The sequence below is a fragment of the Phyllobates terribilis genome, unplaced genomic scaffold (assembly GCF_046119375.1).
Source record: "Phyllobates terribilis strain yellow unplaced genomic scaffold, ASM4611937v1 Scaffold_3__8_contigs__length_932513732, whole genome shotgun sequence".
Classification (NCBI taxonomy): Eukaryota; Metazoa; Chordata; class Amphibia; order Anura; family Dendrobatidae; genus Phyllobates; species Phyllobates terribilis.
Genome location: NW_027362763.1, coordinates 242,020,416 through 242,041,492, shown reverse-complemented (window position 1 = coordinate 242,041,492; position 21,077 = coordinate 242,020,416). Strand labels below are relative to the sequence as shown.

General features: G+C 42.5%; 1 protein-coding gene across 1 annotated transcript in view; it reads right to left on the bottom strand.

Annotated features, from left to right (window-relative positions):
- The window catches only part of LOC141259151 (guanylate cyclase soluble subunit beta-2-like), a 168,902-nt gene that overhangs the window by 138,642 nt on the left and 9,183 nt on the right, over positions 1-21,077 (bottom strand). The window contains exon 2 of the mRNA XM_073674688.1: positions 9,612-9,685. Coding sequence (XP_073530789.1) covers positions 9,612-9,685 — 74 coding nt within the window. The remainder of the gene's footprint in view (positions 1-9,611; positions 9,686-21,077) is intronic.

Sequence of the window (21,077 nt, the reverse complement as noted above, 5' to 3'; positions counted from 1 at the left end):
TGCCTATACCCACCAGTCTGTGTGCCAGCCTACCAGCCTGTTCCTGTATTCCCCTGTGTGGGTCAACAGCCGTGTCCGGGGTCTGTCCTGGAGTAGCACCTGGTCCCTCTGCTCGGTTCCTCCTTGGTGCACTGGCGTCGTATGCCGTCGTGCGACCCTGGTCGGATCGGGTGAATACTTAGTCACGCCCCTCCAGGCATTCACTCTCCGGCACGGTCCAGTGGAATCACTACCAATCACACGCACACGCAGCTTAGCCCGGGCGTGTGCATAACAGTTTCCCTTTTCCTTAGCTATAATTAATGCCATATGTTCAATGTGAGGGTGATATGTACCATCTCCGGAAATGTCTTATGGATTTAAATTTTTCTCTATGACAGCTATAGGTCTAGTGCAGAAGCAAACCCCACACCTTAAGAATCTCCCTGGCAGCACCACACCAGCCCAGGAAGAGAGGTATTAGTATCCCATAATTAATACCCCTAACCTTTCAAGACCTGGGCCCACTAATTACACTGGGCTGTAACAGAAGCCACTATTCCCCAATAGTGCCTTCACACCAAAGAACATGACCAATTAAACAGCCTCTAAACCAGACCTTTTCCCTGCCACAGACCTGTCCGCATTACACCGTATGCGGCCGGACCTTCCATACCTCCAAGGCTTGTTCAATACCGTCCCTCCAACCCAGCATCCACAAGTCAGTACCGATGGCATTGAAATGAAGATCATCAAACCATAAATAATCCCTTGAAGACGTCTCCAATTCCTTATGACACACCACCATCCCGCCATTCCTGTTTTGCTCAATCTGTCAAATGATCTCATGTATCTCCATGTCATCCTCACCATGATATCCGACCAGATGATTATAATCCCAGGGTCAGTAGACTACAACCTTAATAAATTGAATTTAATATCTCAAATTAACTCCTGGGAGAAAAACTAGCTGGGTACAATAGATGGTGAATAAGCTGGAACCTGTTAGGTTACAGCTTAGGAATCACCCCCAAAGGAGACATCCTCAAATTAGGCCATGGAGGATCCTTGAACGGACCAGCCATGCAACCCAATTTCACCTCCTTGCCCAATTTTTCCTCTACTAAACCCTGATGCTCACTTGCTGACTTTAAATGACTGAAACCCTCCAAAAACCCCAATCGAATCAAAGACCCTGCTTCTGCATCCAGGTACCTATTTAAAAAGGAGAGCATTGCCGCAACCCCACCTCCCCGGGGTCCAGCCTTTTCCAGTACCCTTGCCTGACTTTCCTTTAAACCACTTGAAACAAGCTATGACTGCTTCCGCAACTGGAACACTCATGCTTAAACTTACATGATGCACCAAACTTACCTCGTTGAACTACCAACAAAATTCCTTTTTCTGTGACGTTAGGGATCAGCTTGTTGAGATGGAAACCCCAGCACCTCTCCAAAAGGAGCCGTTATTAAGTGTATCTACAAAGACCTTGTGGTCCCACCTCATACCAGGACTCATGGCTTTCCTCTGCCTAAACTGCTCGTTGTACCTAAGCCATGTTAAAAGCCTCCCCAATCGCAACCATATAACCGAACAGGGCAGAGCAATGCTCAGACTCCTTCTCACCAATTATGCTATCCAGAATTGCAAATCACCTGAAACCAACTAGCAAACGTCCTCGGAATTAACCGATATCTACGTTTTTCCTCCTTGACCTTTTCTTTTTTAGAGTCAGTAGGCTTAAACCACTGGCGTACCGCCAATGGCGGGGCAATTAGAACTTCTGCTATGGAGCCCCATGATTTCTATGTACACCCCCTGGGTTAACCTTATCAAAGTTAAACTTTTCCAATGGAAGCAAAGATAAAATCACCAAGTACTCTCCCTTCCACATCTTATCCCTCTCTTTGTAAGAGAATGATAAGTCCTAATATTCTGAACAGCCATGTTGGACCTAGCAGCCATCTTGGACAATCAACTAACTTTGCTAAAAGAGCTGAAGCTCTCCCCAGAATTGAGGTATAAAATGACCTCAGTGCCATTAGTAAGAATGGATGGAGTCCAGGGTGATTAATTGGAACAGCTGCAGGGCACTGTGATAGTTAATAAGTGGTATTATATGGTAGTGAGTAATGTATATATTGAACTGAGATAGAAACCAGAATCAGGAGATGTCAGTGTATGAGTTGGTTAAAAGCAGTGATGGGATTAACAATATTATCTAAGAAGGACATGACGTTTTATGGGTTTTCAATGTAGTTAGGGGAAATGTTCATTAATATTGTTATATGCTGTCATCCTCTTCTTTATTCTAAAATGCACGTTCTCTTCTGCAGTATGAGGTTATCAGGTTTACGCCCTTTTGTTTCCACGTGCTTTCTTTGTCTAACTACAGTATAGACCAAAAGTTTGGACACACCTTCTCATTTAAAGATTTTTCTGTATTTTCATGACTATGAAACTTGTACATTCACACTGAAGGCATCAAAACGATGAATTAACACATGTGGAATTATATACTTAACAAAAAAGTGTGAAACAACTGAAAATATGTCTTATATTCTAGGTTCTTCAAAGTAGCCACCTTTTGCTTTGATGACTGCTTTGCACACTGTTGGCATTCTCTTGATGAGCTTCAAGAGGTAGTCACCGGAAATGGTTTTCACTTCACAGGTGTGCCCTGTCAGGTTTAATAAGTGGGATTTCTTGCTTTATAAATGGGGTTGGGACCATCAGTTGTGTTGTGCAGAAGTCTGGTGGATACACAGCTGATAGTCCTACTGAATAGACTGTTAGAATTTGTATTATGGCAAGAAAAAAGCAGCTAAGTAAAGAAAAACGAGTGGCCATCATTACTTTAAGAAATGAAGGTCAGTCAGTGCGAAAAATTGGGCAAACTTTGAAAGTGTCCCCAAGTGCAGTAGCAAAAACCATCAAGCGCTACAAAGAAACTGGCTCACATGAGGACCGCCCCAGGAAAGGAAGACCAAGAGTCACCTCTGCTTCTGAGGATAAGTTTATCCGAGTCACCAGCCTCAGAAATCGCAGGTTAACAGTAGCTCAGATTAGAGACCAGGTCAATGCCACACAGAGTTCTAGCAGCAGACACATCTCTTCAACAACTGTTAAGAGGAGACTTTGTGCAGCAGGCCATCATGGTAAAATAGCTGCTAGGAAACCACTGCTAAGGAGAGGCAACAAGCAGAAGAGACTTGTTTGGGCTAAAGAACACAAGGAATTGACATTAGACCAGTGGAAATCGGTGCTTTGGTCTGATGAGTCCAAATTTGAGATCTTTGGTTCCAACCACCGTGTCTTTGTGCAACGCAGAAAAGGTGAACGGATGGACTCTACATGCCTGGTTCCCACTGTGAAGCATGGAGGAGGAGGTGTGATGGTGTGGGGGTGCTTTGCTGGTGACACTTTGGGGATTTATTCAAAATTGAAGGCATACTGAACCAACATGGCTACCACAGCATCTTGCAGCGGCATGCTATTCCATCTGGTTTGCATTTAGTTGGACCATCATTTATTTTTCAACAGGACAATGACCCCAAACACACCTCCAGGCTGTGTAAGGGCTATTTGACCAAGAAGGAGAGTGATGGGGTGCTACGCCAGATAACCTGGCCTCCACAGTTACCAGACCTGAACCCAATCGAGATGGTTTGGGGTGAGCTGGACCGCAGAGTGAAGGCAAAAGGGCCAACAAGTGCTAAGCATCTCTAGGAACTCCTTCAAGATTGTTGGAAGACCATTTCCGGTGACTACCTCTTGAAGCTCATCAAGAGAATGCCAAGAGTGTGTAAAGCAGTCATCAAAGCAAAAGGTGGCTACTTTGAAGAACCTAGAATATAAGACATATTTTCAGCTGTTTCACACTTTTTTGTTAAGTATATAATTCCACATGTGTTAATTCATAGTTTTGATGCCTTCAGTGTGAATGTACAATTTTCATAGTCATGAAAGTACAGAAAAATCTTTAAATGAGAAGGTGTGTCCAAACTTTTGGTCTGTACTGTATGTATAAAAAGTCACTGGTACTGTTGTTCGAGGCCATTCTATCGCCAGTCTACAGGCAGGTCACACCATCGCCAGTCCAACACCAGGCCAGACCATCGCCAGATATCCCAATGCTGTGTCGCTGAATCTGGTCACCTGCGTGTCCCCGTGTATTTTCCCTGCCTGCTTTCTGAACTGTTCTGCCGTGTATCTCTGAATAAACTTCTTTCTCTGCTTTTAACCCCTTTACCCCCGCAGGTGGTTTTCACGTTAATGACCGGGTCAATTTTTACCTATCTGACCACTGGAATGCTTCAACGGATCCCGCTGATTCTGAGACTGTTTTTTCGTGACATATTGTACTTCATGATAGTGGTAAAATTTCTTCGATATCACCAGCGTTTATTTGTGAAAAAATCGGAAATTTGGTGAAAATATTGAAATTTTCGCAATTTTCAAAATTTGAATTTTTATGCCCTTAAATCAGAGAGATATATCACACAAAAATAGTTAATAAATAACATTTCCCACATGTCTACTTTACATCAGCACAATTTTGGAGCCAAATTTTTTTTTTATTAGGAAGTTATAAGGGTTAAAAGTTGACCAGCGATTTCTCATTTTTACAACAAAATTTGCAAAACCATTTTTTTAGTGACCACATCACATTTGAAGTGACTTTGAGGGGCCTTCATGACAGAAAATACACAAGAGTGACACCATTCTAAAAACTGCACCCCTCAAGGTGCTCAAAACCACATTCAAGAAGTTTATTAACCCTTCACATGTTTCACAGGAATTTTTGGAATGGGGAAGAAAAAAATGAACATTTAACTTTTTTCACAAAAATGTTAATTTAGACCCCATTTTTTTAATTTTTGCAGGGGTAACAGGAAAAAATGTACCCCAAAATGTGTTGTGCAAATTCTCCTGTGCACGCAGATACCCCATACGTGGGGAAAAAACACTGTTTGGGCGCACGGCAGGGCTCAGAAGGGAAGGAGCGCCATTTGACTTTTTGAATGTAAAATTTGCTTGAATAATTAGCGGACGCCAATTAGCGGAGAGCCCCTGATGTGCCTAAACAGTGGAAACCCCCCACAAGTGACACCATTTTGGAAACTAGACCCCTCAAGGAACTTATCTAGATGTAAAGGTGAGCACCTTGAACCGCCAGGTGCTTCACAGAAGTTTATAATATGGAGCCGTGAAAATAAAATGTTCACATTTTTCCCACAAAAATGTTTTTCAGCCCCCAGTTTTGCATTTTCATAAGGGTAACAGGAGAAATTGTACCATGCAACTTGTTGTGCAATCTCTCTTGAGGTTCGGAAGGGAAGGAGCGCCATTTGACTTTTTGAATGTAAAATTTGCTTGAATAATTAGCGGATGTGCCCCTGATGTGCCTAAACAGTGGAAAACCCCAAGTGACACCATTTTGGAAACTAGACCCCTCAGGGAACTTATCTAGATGTGTGGTGAGCACCCTTAACCCCCAGGTGCTTCACAGAAGTTTATAACATGAAGCTGTGAAAATAAAAAAATCTAACTTTTCCACAAAAATAATCTTTTAGCCCGATTTTTTTTAGTTTCACAAGGGTAAGAGGAGAAAATGGAACCTAAAAACTGTTGTGCAATTTCTCCTGAGTACGTCAATACCCCATATGTGGAGAAAATACACTGTTTGGGCGCACGTCAGGGTTCAGAAGGGAAGGAGCACTGTGTGACTTTTTGAACTCAAAATTGGCTGGAATCAAGAGCGGACGCTATGTCACATTTCGGGAGCCCCTGATGTGCCTAAATAGTGGAAATCCGCCATAATTGACTCCATTTTGGAAACTAGACCCCTTAAGGATTTTATCAAGGGGTTTAGTGTACATTTTGAACCCAGAAGTACGACAGAATTTTATAACATTAGGTCATCATATTGAATAAGTTGTCATTAGTCTTGAGCACAAGTGCTCTCTACTTGAGTTTGCATTGGGTACTCGGGTATGCACCATGTATCACGGGTGCTTGAGTGACATGTTTGAGTCCCTGCCCTGCATGTTTCATGGTTGTTAGACACAAAAAAAACATGCGGGGATTGCTCGTGCATGGCAGGCGATCCCAACAACCTTTTTTTTTTTACCGCGAAGCATATGGTGCAGAGACTCGAGCATGTCACTCGAACACTCACGATACTCAGTGCATACACGAGCATCTGATGCAAACTCAAGTAGCGAGCACTTGCGCTCAACACTGGTCGCCATATCGTCATCATTTTTTTTTCTTTACTTATGAAAAAATACCAACCCTAATACAACCCCAACCCTAGCCCAACCCTGACCCTAGCCCAACCCTAACCCCAACCCTAACCCTAACCCTAACCCCAACCCTAACCCAACCCTAACCCTAGCCCAACCCTGACACTAGCCCAACCCTAACCCTAGCCCAACCCTAACCCCATCCCCAATGCTAACCCTACCCAACCCTAACCCCAACCCTAATCTTAGCCCAACCCTAGCCCTAGCCCAACCCTAACCATAGCCCAACCCTAACCCTAGCCCAACCTTAACCCCAACCCTTTCCTTAGCCCAACCCTAGCCCTAGCCCAACCCTAACCCTAACCCAACCCTAGCCCAACCCTAACCCTAGCCCAACCCTAGCCCACCCTAACCCTAGCCCAACCCTAACCCCAACCCTAACCCTAGCCAAACCCTAACCCTACCCTAACCCTAGCACAACCCTAACCCTAACACAACCCTAACCCCAAACCTAATACAACCCTAACCCTAAACTTAATACAACCCTAAAGTTTATTTTTTTACACCGTTCCTCATGTGGTATAAGTGATTAGACGACTTTATTCTTCGAGTCGGTGTGATTACAGCGATGCCAGATTCATATCGGGTTTTTATGATTGACCGCTGTCACACACTAAAAGACGTTTTTTTTTGCAAAGACTAGTTTTTGCATCGCCATATTTTGAGAACTATAATTTTTCCATATTTTGGCCGACAGAGTCATGTGATGGCTTGTTTTTTGCGGGACAAGTTGTCATTTTTATTGGTACCATTTTCAGTCATGTGACATTTTTTGATCGCTTTCTATTCCGGTTTTTGGGAGGCAGAATAAACAAAAAACAGCAATTCCGGAATTGTTTTTATGGTTTTTTTTATGCCGATCCGCATGTGGTAAAATTGATCAGGCAGCTTTATTGTTCGGGTCAGTACGTTTAAAGCGGTACCGCATTTATATCATGTTTTATGTTTTGGCGCTTTTACACAATAAAAACTATTTTCTAGAAAAAAATAATTTTTTTGCATCGCTTTATTCTGAGAGCTATAACTTTTTTCTTTTTCGGATGATGGAGCTGTATGGTGGCTTTTTTTTGCGGGACAAGATGACGTTTTCAGGGGTACCATTTTTATTTACAGTCATCTTTTTGATCGTGTGTTATTCTATTTTTTGTTTGGAGGTATGATGATAAAGCATTGTTTTTCGCTTCATTTTTTATTTATTTTGCCGTGTTCACTAAAGGGGTTAACTAGTGGGACAGTTTTATAGGTCAGGTCATTGCGGACACGGCGATACCAAATATGTGTACTTTTATTGTTTTTTTGTTTTTTTTCATAATAAATAAATATTATGGGTTCAATATATTTTTATTTTGGGGGGGATTATTTTTTTCATTTTTTTTGTAATATTTTTACAATTTTTTTTTCTTTTTTTTTTTTTTTACTTTTCTACTTTTTTTTTAACTTTTACACTATGTTCCACTATGGGACTTTCACTTTTTGCAGCCTGATCGGCTGCATGGCATAGAGAGTCATGCAGCCTGTCAGATTTGCACACAGGGGAGACATTACTTTGGACATGCACTGCGCATCACCAAAGTAACGTCCTGCCTCCTGGTGTCCCGGATGTTGTCATGATGACATCGGGTCGTCATGACAACATCCGGAAGCAGCCGCAGACACCGCAGGACGCCGACAGGAGAGGTGATTATAGCGATCACCTCCCCTCTTGCCACCGCAATGCTGCGATCGACTTCGATCGCAGCATTGCGGGGGTTAATGTGCAGGGAGCGGTGCGGGACCACTCTCTGCACATAGCACCGGGTGTCAGCTGTGACAATCAGCTGACACCCGGCGGCGATGGCCTCGCACCGCTTGTGTGCGGGCGCGATCGCCGCACGCATAATAGTACGTAGCTGGTCCATAAGTCCCAGGGCGCAGCTACGTACTATTACTGACCTCTTCGGAAAGGGGTTAAAGAATAAATTGTCAATACTACTTTCTGGCTCTTCCAGCTCTCAGTAAGAGACTTTCTTACACTCTTCCTGCTTCAGATGTTCCCCCAGCGGACCTTCAAAACACACATATACCTTATTCCTAGCCCTGTCGTTCAAAAGCACAACCACATCTTACTTTTCTTTTTTAGTCTGGCCTTTTTCTGCCACAACTCCTGCCACATCCCTCTGCTGGTCAACCTCCTTAATATCCAGTGTAACTAAGGCATCCTGCCCAACTCCTGAACCGGAACAAAACAGAGCCACCCAAGCCACAACCGTAGACAGCACATCGCCGGTGACTGCCTGTTCCGCCACTAAACCCTGCAACACACTTAGCTGTCCTCACAAATACGGTACCCCATTATACGGCCCTGACTATCCCTTAAAGCTACCCCCACATTTCTGCCCCCAACAATGTTATCAAAACCTCCCACAACAGGTAAATTAGAAACAATTGTTGTCTCCACACTTAGCTGCCTCAGAGATATTCTTGGAACAGCCACAACATCGACCGCTGAAACTCGCTCATTCGCTGACACTCCTGCGGATATCTCGCCATCCTTACCGCTGGACTCCGGACTTCGTATGTCGTGATCAGGCCTAGGGGGGACTGCAGGAGGGACAAATCGACGACATCTATGGTCAACCTCCCTGGTCGCTGCACCCTGTTCTTCATCCTCAGCCAACTGATTCCTACTTCCACCAGCCTGACACGAAGAGGTTCCACTGGATGGGGGAGCCCTGCAGGCCTCGACAGGATCAACCATCCTCCAGCACTCTGCGCACTCTTGCGGCGGGTACTCTTCCCTGATCCCCCGCCAACTGCTGGGAGGGCCACTCGCATCCTCGCCAATGCTGAGTTCAACCCCCTGACGGTACATCACCAGGGCCCCTGCTGTACTGGTCCGGGGCCTAACAGAATGCGGCCTGGGATCAGTCCGCAACCCCACCGCCAAGCACAGGAAAGCCGATCCTCCTCTTCTTGCCACCGGATTCGACCACCAGTCAGCACATCAACAGGGGCCCCCACTGCGCAGGTCTGAGACCTAGTAGGCCACAGACCAGAAGTAGGCCTCCGAGAGACCGCAGCTGCAACAAGGATTCCTCCAGGGGAACGAGAGGAGAAGAGGCAGGCCTGCGCTGCTCCCCCTGCCCCAGAGTGTCCCCGGGGGGCTTCTGGAATGCCTCCTGGATACTCTCTCCCCCTCAAGTCAGTAATGGTCCAGCGTCTGGGAACGCTATTTTAATAGAGCTAACATAAATATAGTTAAAACACTGATGAAATTACTATTCTTTTGGAAACTAATAATAAAACAGCACTGTAAGCAATATACATTAAATTTTAAGAACTTACCTTAATAAGTCCCATGTCTCTTCACCATATTTCTCAATCACCAGTGACTTCAAGCAGGTATTAATGAATCCATACTGGAAGGGTAACAAAGTACATATAATCAGTTGAATGCATAGTTAAACTACCATCAAAAAATGCAGAGGAGAAACTTGAAGCTCCTGCGATCCAATGTAAATAGTACCCCTGCACCTATGTGTCCTTTCTAACATTGGTGTCTTATTGGTGTAGGTCTGCTGGGCTCATATGTGACTGCTACCACTAAACCTATAGCTACACCCCTGTATGCTGTTTGATGAGAACATATCTATCAGATAACTACTTTTAGACACTACTTGATTTGCTTCTCTGCTTTTGATGGCACATGGCATGGTAGCCTATGTCAGAAAATAAATGCAAATTGTTCTTTTAAGAAAGTCAGAGTCAGCAAAAGAGAAATTTTCCAGGTCCAGCAGCCCTCAGTTATGTTTATACATTTGCTTTAATATAATGGTAGTAGTGACAATATACTATGTAATAACACTAGTAACTGAATATGAAGGATTATCTGAGGACTGTATGACTATTATTTTTTTATAATTAGATTACATTGTTGACACAACATATAATATAATGTCTTATTATTTAAACACTTTTACTACGATAGTATACAGTGGCTATAAAATGCCTACACACTCCTGTTAAAATGTCAGGTTTTTGTTATGTAAAAAAAAAAAATCCTGCGAAGAGGAATCATTTCAGAACTTTTTCCCCCTTTAATGTCACCTATAATCTGTACAAATCCATTGAGAACAAACAGAAATCATTTTAAGGGGGGAAATAAAAATAACAAAATTAAAATAATGTGGTTGCATAGTGTGAACACCCTCTTATAATTGGAGATGTGGTTGTGTTCTGAATTAGCCAATCACATTTAAACTTATGTTAAATAGTAGTCAGTACACAACTGCCATCATTTACAGTTATTCTGATTAATCCCGTGTATATTATAGCTATTCTAGTAGGATTTTCCTGACATTTTCTTAGTTGCATTTTTCAGCAAAAGCCATGGTCCGTAAGTCACTTACAACACAGCAAAGGGATCTCATTGTTGAAAGTTATAAGTCGGGGAAGGGTACAAAAACATTTCCAAGGCATTAGAAATACCATGGAACACTGTGAAGACAGTCATCAAGAAGTGGCTTAAATTTGGCACAACAGGGACATTACCTAGAACTGGACATCCCTCAAAAACTGATGAAAAGACCAGAAGAAAATTGGTTTGGGAGGCTGGCAAGAATCCCACAGCAACATTAAAGGAGCTGCAGAGGTTTCTTGCAAGTACTGGTTGTGTACTGCATGTGATAACAATCTCCTGTATTCTTCATATTTCTGGCCTGTGGGGTAGGTGGAATGATGGGAACCTTTTCTTACAAATATTCAAGCACGGCTATGTTTTGTAAAAACCTACATAAAGTCTGCCAAAAATATGTAAGAAAATGTGTTTTGATCTGATGAGACATAGACAAAAAAATAGCAAAATAAAAAAAGTGTCCCCAAATCAATTGGGAAATAATAGCAATTCGCTATATCATTAAATAAAGCAGCATTGTGAGAAGCACTAATTTAAAATGTACCCCTTAATCAGAAACGATACGAATATAAGAATACAATTCTAAAAGAGGTCAGTGACCTGATCTACCTACACAGTGTAAACTGAATTATATGTTAAGGTCAGTGGAAACAAGAATTGATGCCTGTTTGTTTCAAACGAACCAGTAGCACTAGAATCAGAGGTATGATTTACATTGCAATATTGCACAGTATATAGATCGATAATCAATCAATGCAGGGTTGTGAACCAGAAATGGATTAATTATTTTCAGGAGTGAACCTGACAGTAGTCAGATCTCATCAAATCACAAGATACTATGGGAAAACAGTGTGTCTATAGATAATCAAAGAACAACCAATAGCCAAAGGCTCAAATAATTTAGTATAGGTGTATCAAAAATTCAAAAGACCGAAAAGAACGGATAATATAAACCCTAAAATTTAACTTTTAATAGATATTTTAAAAGAAAGTGTCAATAAATCAAGGACAAAAATCCAGATAAAAGTATGGGGGAGGGATAGCGGTAGGGTAACACAAATGGCATTTAAACTCGCCCTATAGGGCCCTAAGGGAAGGAATGCCCTACCTAACAGCGGAGTAATCACCCTAATGTGTCGGCGTGGTGTCCCCGCTCCATGGAGGCTGTCCCTTACCTGTCCCTACATCACCCCTATACAGACATACAAACATAAAAAACAAAAACCAAGGGCATCCCAATGGTAGGAGACCAAACAATCATATCAGAAAAAAATAATATGCTGTAAAAAATAGAAAAACCATGCATCAGTTATGATCAGGTGGGTATAGGATATCACTAGTTCACCATGTATATAATCAAAGTAACTTGTTGCAAAATAAATAAAGAACAACAAGATGATGGATAACGATAAAAAATAGAAAAACATCACCATCAATCAGTATCAGTATGTCCCACAATATCAATATTACAGTTGTGAACAGGTGGAAATAGAAGAAAATCACTAATTCCCTATGTCTAAATTTCTTAATGGGCAACCATAGATCATAAAGAAGATTTGAGATAGCCAACTTTTTAATGCGTCTCAATTAAGAAATTAAGAAATTTAGACATAGGAAATTAGTGATTTTCTTCTATTTCCACCTGTTCACAACTGTAATATTGATATTGTGGGACATACTGATACTAATTGATGGTGATGTTTTTCTATTTTTTATCGTTATCCATCATCTTGTTGTTCTTTATTTATTTTGCAACAAGTTACTTTGATTACAGTCATATGAAAAAGTTTGGGTACCCCTATTAATCTTAAGCTTAATGTTTTATAAAAATTGGTGTTTTTGCAACAGCTATTTCAGTTTGATATATGTAATAACTGTTGGACACAGTAATGTTTCTGCCTTGAAATGAGGTTTATTGTACTAACAGAAAATGTGCAATCTGCATTCAAACAAAATTTGACAGGTGCATAAGTATGGGCACCTCACCAGAAAAGTGACATTAATATTTAGCAGATCCTCCTTTTGCAAAAAATAACAGCCTCTAGTCGCTTCCTGTAGCTTTTAATGATTTCCTGGATCCTGGATGAAGGTATTTTTGACCATTCCTCTTTACAAAACAATTCCAGTTCAGTTAAGTTTGATGGTCGCCGAGCATGGACAGCCCTCTTCAAATGATCCCACAGATGTTCAATGATATTCAGGTCTGGGGACTGGGATGGCCATTCCAGAACATTGTAATTGTTCCTCTGCATGAATGCCTGAGTAGATTTGGAGCGGTGTTTTGGATCATTGTCTTGCTGAAAGATCCATCCCCTGCGTAACTTCAACTTTGTCACGGATTCTTGAACATTATTGTCAAGAATCTGCTGATACTGAGTGGAATCCATGCGTCCCTCAACTTTAACAAGATTCCCGGTGCCGGCATTGGCCACACAGCCCCAAAGCATGATGGAACCTCCACCAAATTTTACTGTGGGTAGCAAGTGTTTTTCTTGGAATGCTGTGTTTTTTTGCCGCCATGCATAACGCCTTTTTGTATGACCAAATAACTCAATCTTGGTTTCATCAGTCCACAGGACCTTCTTCCAAAAAGAAATTGGCTTCTCCAAATGTGCTTTTGCATACCTCAGCCGACTCTGTTTGTGGCGTGCTTGCAGAAACGGCTTCTTTCGCATCACTCTCCCATACAGCTTCTCCTTGTGTAAAGTGTGTTGTATAGTTGACCGATGCTCAGTGACACCATCTGCAGCAAGTTGATGCTGCAGCTCTCTGGAGGTGGTCTGAGGATTGTCCTTGACTGATCTCACCATTCTTCTTCTCTGCCTTTCTGATGTTTTTCTTGGCCTGCCACTTCTGGCCTTAACAAGAACTGTCCCTGTGTTCTTCCATTTCCTTACTATGTTCCTCACAGTGGAAACTGACAGGTTAAATCTCTGAGACAGCTTTTTGTATCCTTCCCCTGAACAACTATGTTGAATAATCTTTGTTTTCAGATCATTTGACAGTTGTTTTGAGGAGCCCATGATGCCACTCTTCAGAGGAGATTCAAAAAGGAGAACAACTTGCAAGTGGCCACTTTAAGTAGCTTTTCTCATGATTGCATACACCTGGCTATGAAGTTCAAAGCTCAATGAGGTTACAAAACCAAAAAAGTGTTTTAGTAAGTCAGTAAAAAGTAGGTAGGAGTATTTAAAACAAGAAAATGATAAGGGTGCCCATACTTATGCACCTGTCAAATTTTGTTTGAATGCAGATTGCACATTTTCTGTTAGTACAATAAACCTCATTTCAAGGCAGAAACATTACTGTGTCCAACAGTTATTACATATATCAAACTGAAATAGCTGTTGCAAAAACACCAATTTTATATAAAACATTAAGCTTAAGATTAATAGGGGTGCCCAAACTTTTTCATATAACTGTATATACATGGTGAACTAGTGATATCCTATACCCACCTGATCATAACTGATGCATGGTTTTTCTATTTTTTACAGCATATTATTTTTTTCTGATATGACTACTTGGTCTCCTACCATTGGGATGCCCTTGGTTTTTGTTTTTTATGTTTGTATGTCTGTATAGGGGTGATGTAGGGACAGGTAAGGGACAGCCTCCATGGAGCGGGGACACCACGCCGACACATTAGGGTGATTACTCCGCTGTCAGGTAGGGCATTCCTTCACTTAGGGCCCTATAGGGTGAGTTTGAATGCCATTTGTGTTACCCTACCGCTATCCCTCCCCCATACTTTTATCTGGATTTTTGTCCTTGATTTATTGACACTATCTTTTAAAATATCTATTAAAAGTTACATTTTAGGGTGTATATTATATGTTCTTTGCGGTCTTTTGTCTATAGATAATCCCCAAAACATACACTGTAATCCATAATGAAAATTTTCTGCAGTGTATGAAAAAAAAGGGAACGTTCTCTACAGATGCGCAGTTCGATCCACGAAGGATCGAGTTTGAGTCGAATTTCCTGGAATTCGTGGTTTCACGCAAATTAGAACATTTTAAGATTTGATTCACAGTCTGTAAAAAAATCTTGCCCGGCACCATTACCCACACTACTGAATCATCAGAGAGAAGGCTAACGTCATTTTGTGTTGCAGCTTGGCCTCCCCTTCAGCTATGACATCTTTGTATTATCATACCTTGTACAATAGGGTACCTGGGCCATCTGAGATGCCCAGTTCCCAATGGAGGGCAGTTTGTATGCCAGAATTGTTTTCCATCTCATAAGTTACTGGGTTTCTATCTCCTGTGGAGTGTAAGCGCCTATAGTCAACACACAGGCATCTCTCATTCTCTCTCCTGTACAGTGTAAGCTCTTATGGTTATCAGGGTCCTCTGTCCTGAAGATTACAAGCTCTTATGGTCAGCAGGGTCCTCTCTTTTTACCGTAGAATGTACAGTAGTGTTCAAAATAATAGCAGTCTAATGTGACTAACCAGATTAATCACTGTCTTTGGTATAAATTATATTACCACATGTCAAGCAATTTACCAGTTGGTGCAGTAGATTCTAAGAAAACCAACAGACTCAGCATTCATGAGCTGCATGTTTTTGAGTCTGTGTATTTGAATAATTAATTGAAAGGGGGTGTGTTCAAAATAATAGCAGTGTGGAGTTCAATTAGTGAGGTCAATCTTTCTGTGAAGAAACAGGTGTGAATCAGGTGGCCCTTATTTAAGGGTGAAGCCAGCACATGTTGTACATGCATTTCTCCTTGAAAGCCTGAGAAATATGGGTAGTTTGAGACATTGTTCAGAAGAACAGCATACTAAAAAGTTGATTGGAGAGGGTAAAACCTATAAAGAAGTGCAGACAATGATAGGCTGTTCAGCTAAAATGATCTCCAATGCTTTAAAATGGAAAGCAAAACCAGAGAGATGTGGAAGAAAATGGAAGACTACCATTCAAATGGATCGAAGAATAGCCAGAATGGCAAAGGCTCAGCCAATGATCATCTCCAGGATGATCAAAGACAGACTCAAGTTACCTGTGAGTATTTTGACAGTTAGAAGACGCCTGTGTGAAGCTAATCTCTTAGAAAGAAGTCATCGCAAAGTCCCACTGTTAAAAAAAAGACATGTACTAAAGCGGATACAATTTGCCAAAGCACACATCAACTGGCCTAAAGAGAAATAGAGAAACATTTTGTGGACTGATGAAAGTAAAATTGTTCTTTTTGAATCCAATGGCCGCAGACAGTTCATCTGATGACCCCCAAACTCTGCATTCAAGCCACAGTACACTCTGAAGACGGTGAAGCAAACATCATGATATGGACATGTTTCTCTTACTATGGTGCCGAACCTATTTACCGCATACCAGGGATCATGGAACTGTTTGCATATATTTAAATACTTGAAGAGGTAATGTTGCCTTACGCTGAACAGGATATGCCCTTGAAATTGGTGTTTCAACCAGACAACAACCCTAAACACACCAGTAAACGAGCAAAATCTTGGTTCCAGTCCACCAAAATTGAGGTTATGGAGTGGCCAGCCTGATCCCTGGACCTTAATCCGATAGAACACTTGTGAGGTGACATCAAAAATGCAGTTTCTGAGCCAAAGCAAACAAATGCCAAAAAATTGTGGGATGTAGTCAAAACATCCTGGGCTGGAATAACAGTTAACAGGTGACAGAAGTTGGTTGGTTGACTCTATGCAACATAGATGTGAAGCAGTTCTAAAAAACTGTGGTTATACAGACTAAATATTAGGTTATTGATTCACAGGAATGCTAAATCCTAAAAAAAAGAGTACATATTGTGAGCTTGTAAAGACAAATGAAGACACGGCTATTTTTTTGAGCAGACCAATGTTCATTGTTTGTTATTTTCTGTAAAGTAGTTAAAAATTATATCCATGTTTTGAACTAGAAAACTGTGTGCAATGATCCCAATGCATGGAAATAAAAACTCGTATAAAGATTTTGTGCTTAACTCATGTTTTTGAACACACTGCTATTATATTGAACACAACTGTAAGCTATTTTGGTCAGCAGAGCTCTCTCTCCTCCGCCCACGTGTATTTTTCAACAATTATAACCTTTCTAGTATTGAGATTCCAGCAAATTTATTCTTCGCAAATCACATTTTGAGAAAAATTTGGCAAATTCAAATTTCAAAAGCTTTGCTCATCTCTACTTCTCACTTATTTAATTCAAATTGCAATGGAATCTCAGGGTTTCCATCAACATTCCACATCTCTTGTTTACAAGGGATAGCAATTGCAGAAAATGGGCCCTGCATATTCCCCAATAACTTCTGTTCTAACAATGGCAATCCACGGCTATCAGCATAAGTAAATCTCCCTCAGATGGCCCTACGGGCGTTCCAACATGTTTCTTGCACTAGAACTTATCAGGGGAGTCTATTGCACGTTTTAGTCTATAGGATAAACTGGGCTACAAAATCAGAGTAACTACTCAGGAGTATTGACCAGTCAGCAAATAGCCTTACCTGCGCGACTCGCAGTTGGAACATTTATTAGTTGGTAATTAAAATACACAATGTAGGAAAGACAGATAGGCTAGTGGTTAAATCCTAGCACCACAGGTCCTAATGAGTTTCACCTGGCTAGCTCTGCATAAAACCAGGTTAGGTGTTCACCTTAATCAGTCAGCTGAAGGCAGCTGAGCAAAGTAGATTTGTGTTGGAGCTCAAAAGAGACAAGCCAGATTTTCTTGGAGAAGAGACTGAAAAGGCAGTGTGCACCAAACTGCAAGTATCACTGGTTGCTATGAACAATAGCTATTTGTGTGACTAAACGCTAGCTAAGCCTTGTCTGAGAAGCCGGGGTCTGTATTGTTTAGTTAGCGCCTGGACAAGGCTAGGGATTTTATGTTATGGTTTTGTTTTTGGTACTGTGCAACCAGTGGAAATAAACATTATTTAGTGTTTTTTATGTAAAAACCCTGTGGCTTTTGTGTTAAAACTGGTTACCCGAGAGCGTGATCCCCTACATCACCAATCAAACCAATCAAAAGAGCCTAGTGAAAATTAAGAAAGTAGAGCAGTACCAAGACTTACTAACTAATTCTTTCCTCTGTACTGAGACGCTGTCATCAGTCTCGCAGCAGGCTGATAGCGCATCATTTCCGGTTGACTGGTTGAAACATAAGCCATCCGTTCACTATAGGTACCTCTATATGATTAGGATGAAGCTCACTAGTATAACTCCACCCCTCCACATTCCATGTATCTTGATAAAGCCAATGAAAGGGATGGGGCAGGAGAAAAATTTAAGGCTGTCAATGTAGACAAATTTATATAATTAACCCAGGTAATCTCTGGCATAGAAAGATGTTTTTCCTGAATACATGAGTATCCTTAATTCTATAAGACAGATATATTAAGTGTTTAGTGTAAATTTACAGTATCACATTACTGGTGCAGAAAAGACAGTGAAGATTATCACTTTTTATGCAAAACGTTCAAATAGTTCTTACACTATGATTTTGGTTAAATAAAGCAGCTAAAATTCATAAAATTTAAACCAATAGCGTGAAATAGTAATAAGAAGAAAGATCCACCTTGTCTCCGATTGTAAAATCAGTTGGTCCCAATTCCCTCTCCTTGCTGGTTTAAGCACCTTGTCAATGCACATAAATGTAACAGACATGACATCACCCCTGTGTACACTGTTTACATATCTAGCCAAGGGGTGTCTTATTGTGCTCAATATCCCTCACATGATCTCCTATCTCAACTCACCCATCTCAACTCGCATCTCAATTTTACAACATATTCCAATCCAAAGCACATGGTGCTACATAGATTCCTCCTTGTGTGCGATCATTTATGAAATCATTGATACTATACACCCTTTGTGTGACTTGCCACTAAAAGTTACACCATTTGATACATAGGGGCATGCAGGGCCGGCGTCAGCACCCGGCGCACCCGGGCAAATGCCGGGGCCCTGAGCAGGCAGAGGGGCCCACTGGCGGTCGCGCACCCCGCTGGGCTATGGGCGGATGAGAGCGGTGTCAGCGCCCGCCCTTCCCCCCGCTTGCTCAGGGCCCCGGCAGCAGGATACTTACCTCTCCCCGTGCCTCCGCAGATCCGCTGTCTTCCTGCTCTGCGCTCCCTGTGACGTCTCAGGTCAGAGGGTGCGGTGACGTCTTTACACCGCGCCCTCCCCTGAGCCGTCACAGGGAGCGCTGAGCGGGAAGACGCCGACAACGCTGGAGTTCGGACCCGAGCAGCGGGCAGCAGGTAGCAGGTGAGGAGAAGGGAGGTGAGTATTTGATTTTTTTTTTTTAATGTATGGAGGCATGAGGCAGTAGAGAAGGGGGGGCATCCTGCATGGGGCATTATAAAGAGGGGGGGGGGCATCCTGCATGGGGCATTATAAAGAGGGGGGGCATCCTGCATGGGGCATTATAAGGTGGGGAACAGCCTGCATGGGGCATTATAAAGGGGGGGGGGCAGCCTGCATGGAGCATTATAAGGAGGGGGGGCAGCCTGTATGGGGCATTATGTGGGGGGTAACAGCCTGCATGGAGCATTATAAGGGGGGGACAGCCTGTATGGGGCATTATGTGGGGGGTAACAGCCTGCATGCAGCGTTATAAGAGGACCGGTATCCTGTATGGAGCGTTATAAGGGGACCAGTATCCTGTATGGAGTTTTATAAGGGGACCAGTATCCTGTATGGAGCGTTATATGGGGGCCAGTATTCTGTATGGAGCCTTATATGGGGGGCAGTATTCCGTATGGAGCCTTATATGGAGGCCAGTATTCCGTATGGAGCCTTATATGGGGGCCAGTATTCCGTATGGAGCCTTATATGGGGGCCAGTATTCCGCATGGAGCCTTATATGGGGGCCAGTATTCCGTATGGGGCCTTATATGGGGGCCAGTATTCCGTATGGGGCCTTATATGGGGGCCAGTATTCCGTATGGGGCCTTATATGGGGGCCAGTATTCCGTATGAAGCATTATATGGGGGCCAGTATTCCGTATGGAGCCTTATATGGGGGCCAGTATTCCGTATGGAGCCTTATATGGGGGCCAGTATTCCGTATGAAGCGTTATATGGGGGCCAGTATTCCGTATGAAGCGTTATATGGGGGCCAGTATTCCGTATGGAGCCTTATATGGGGGCCAGTATTCCGTATGGAGCCTTATATGGGGGCCAGTATTCCGTATGAAGCGTTATATGGGGGCCAGTATTCGGTATGGAGCCTTATATGGGGGCCAGTATTCGGTATGGAGCCTTATATGGGGGCCAGTATTCCGTATGGAGCCTTATATGGGGGCCAGTATTCCGTATGGAGCCTTATATGGGGGCCAGTATTCTGTGTGGAGCGATTCACCGGTTTCTGAGCTATTGTGGAATTTACAATAGATATCACTCATGTAATGTAAGAAGTGAAATCTTTGCATTGTACTATATTATATATATATATATTTCTCTGCGGTATCTGTGCATCATGAATCGTGTATGTGTTAAAGGGGCCACTGAGAATCTTTCGCCCGGGGCCCAGAAAAACCTGGAGCCGGCCCTGGGGGCATGTCACACAGTTTTCACATCTATAGTACCCCTTGGTATTCAGGAATAGTAGGAATAGTCAAATAGTTGATTTGGGTGTACTGAAGAGACTCTAGTCTGTCCTTTAGATATTTGCCTCTCCTATATATAATTTCGGGATGCAGATGTATCCTGTCTTTAATTTCTAGGATGGTTCAATGTTATTCCAAAATTGCTCATACTTCACGAGCTCCATTATCATAGGTAGTAATAAATCAAATGACCTTCTCATCACATTGTTTTTTAACTGAGATAAGGAAATCTGCCCCAGTCTTCTGTGACGGGTAGATACCACACATAGTGTTGTGCTTGAGAAGCATCCAGCAACCAGGGGGGTTAACAGGGTGCAGCTGGGGGGAGTGGCCAGGCCTGCCTCAGAGAGACTGAGGAGAGTTAGTTCTGAGTTGGGGAGCAAGTTGAAAAGATGCAGACCTCTTCACCAGGCTGACTAGGGTCCTGGAACATTCTCCCATTGCAACTGCCGTCGGGTTGTTCGTGGTATCTACAGAAGAAAGTAGTGGAGCAAGGAGTTATCTGCTGAAGAGCAGGCGCAGGGATCAAACACCACGTCTGAGGACTGGGCTTATCCTGACGCCCACCCCCCCCCCCGCTCCGTACCTCACTACACTAAGATAAAAGCCAGGGACGCTGTGGACTACGGGAGGAGCACTGTGCGTGCGAGTGCATTAAAACTTTGCTGTACTGTGCTAATGGAAGGAATGTGTGCTACTGGATAGACTGTGTACTACTATGCTGCTAAGGAAACTGTATTGTCGTACTGGAGCATGTTTCTCAAAGAACATTTACATTGCACTGGCCATGCTGTGGAATAAATGTGACGGTT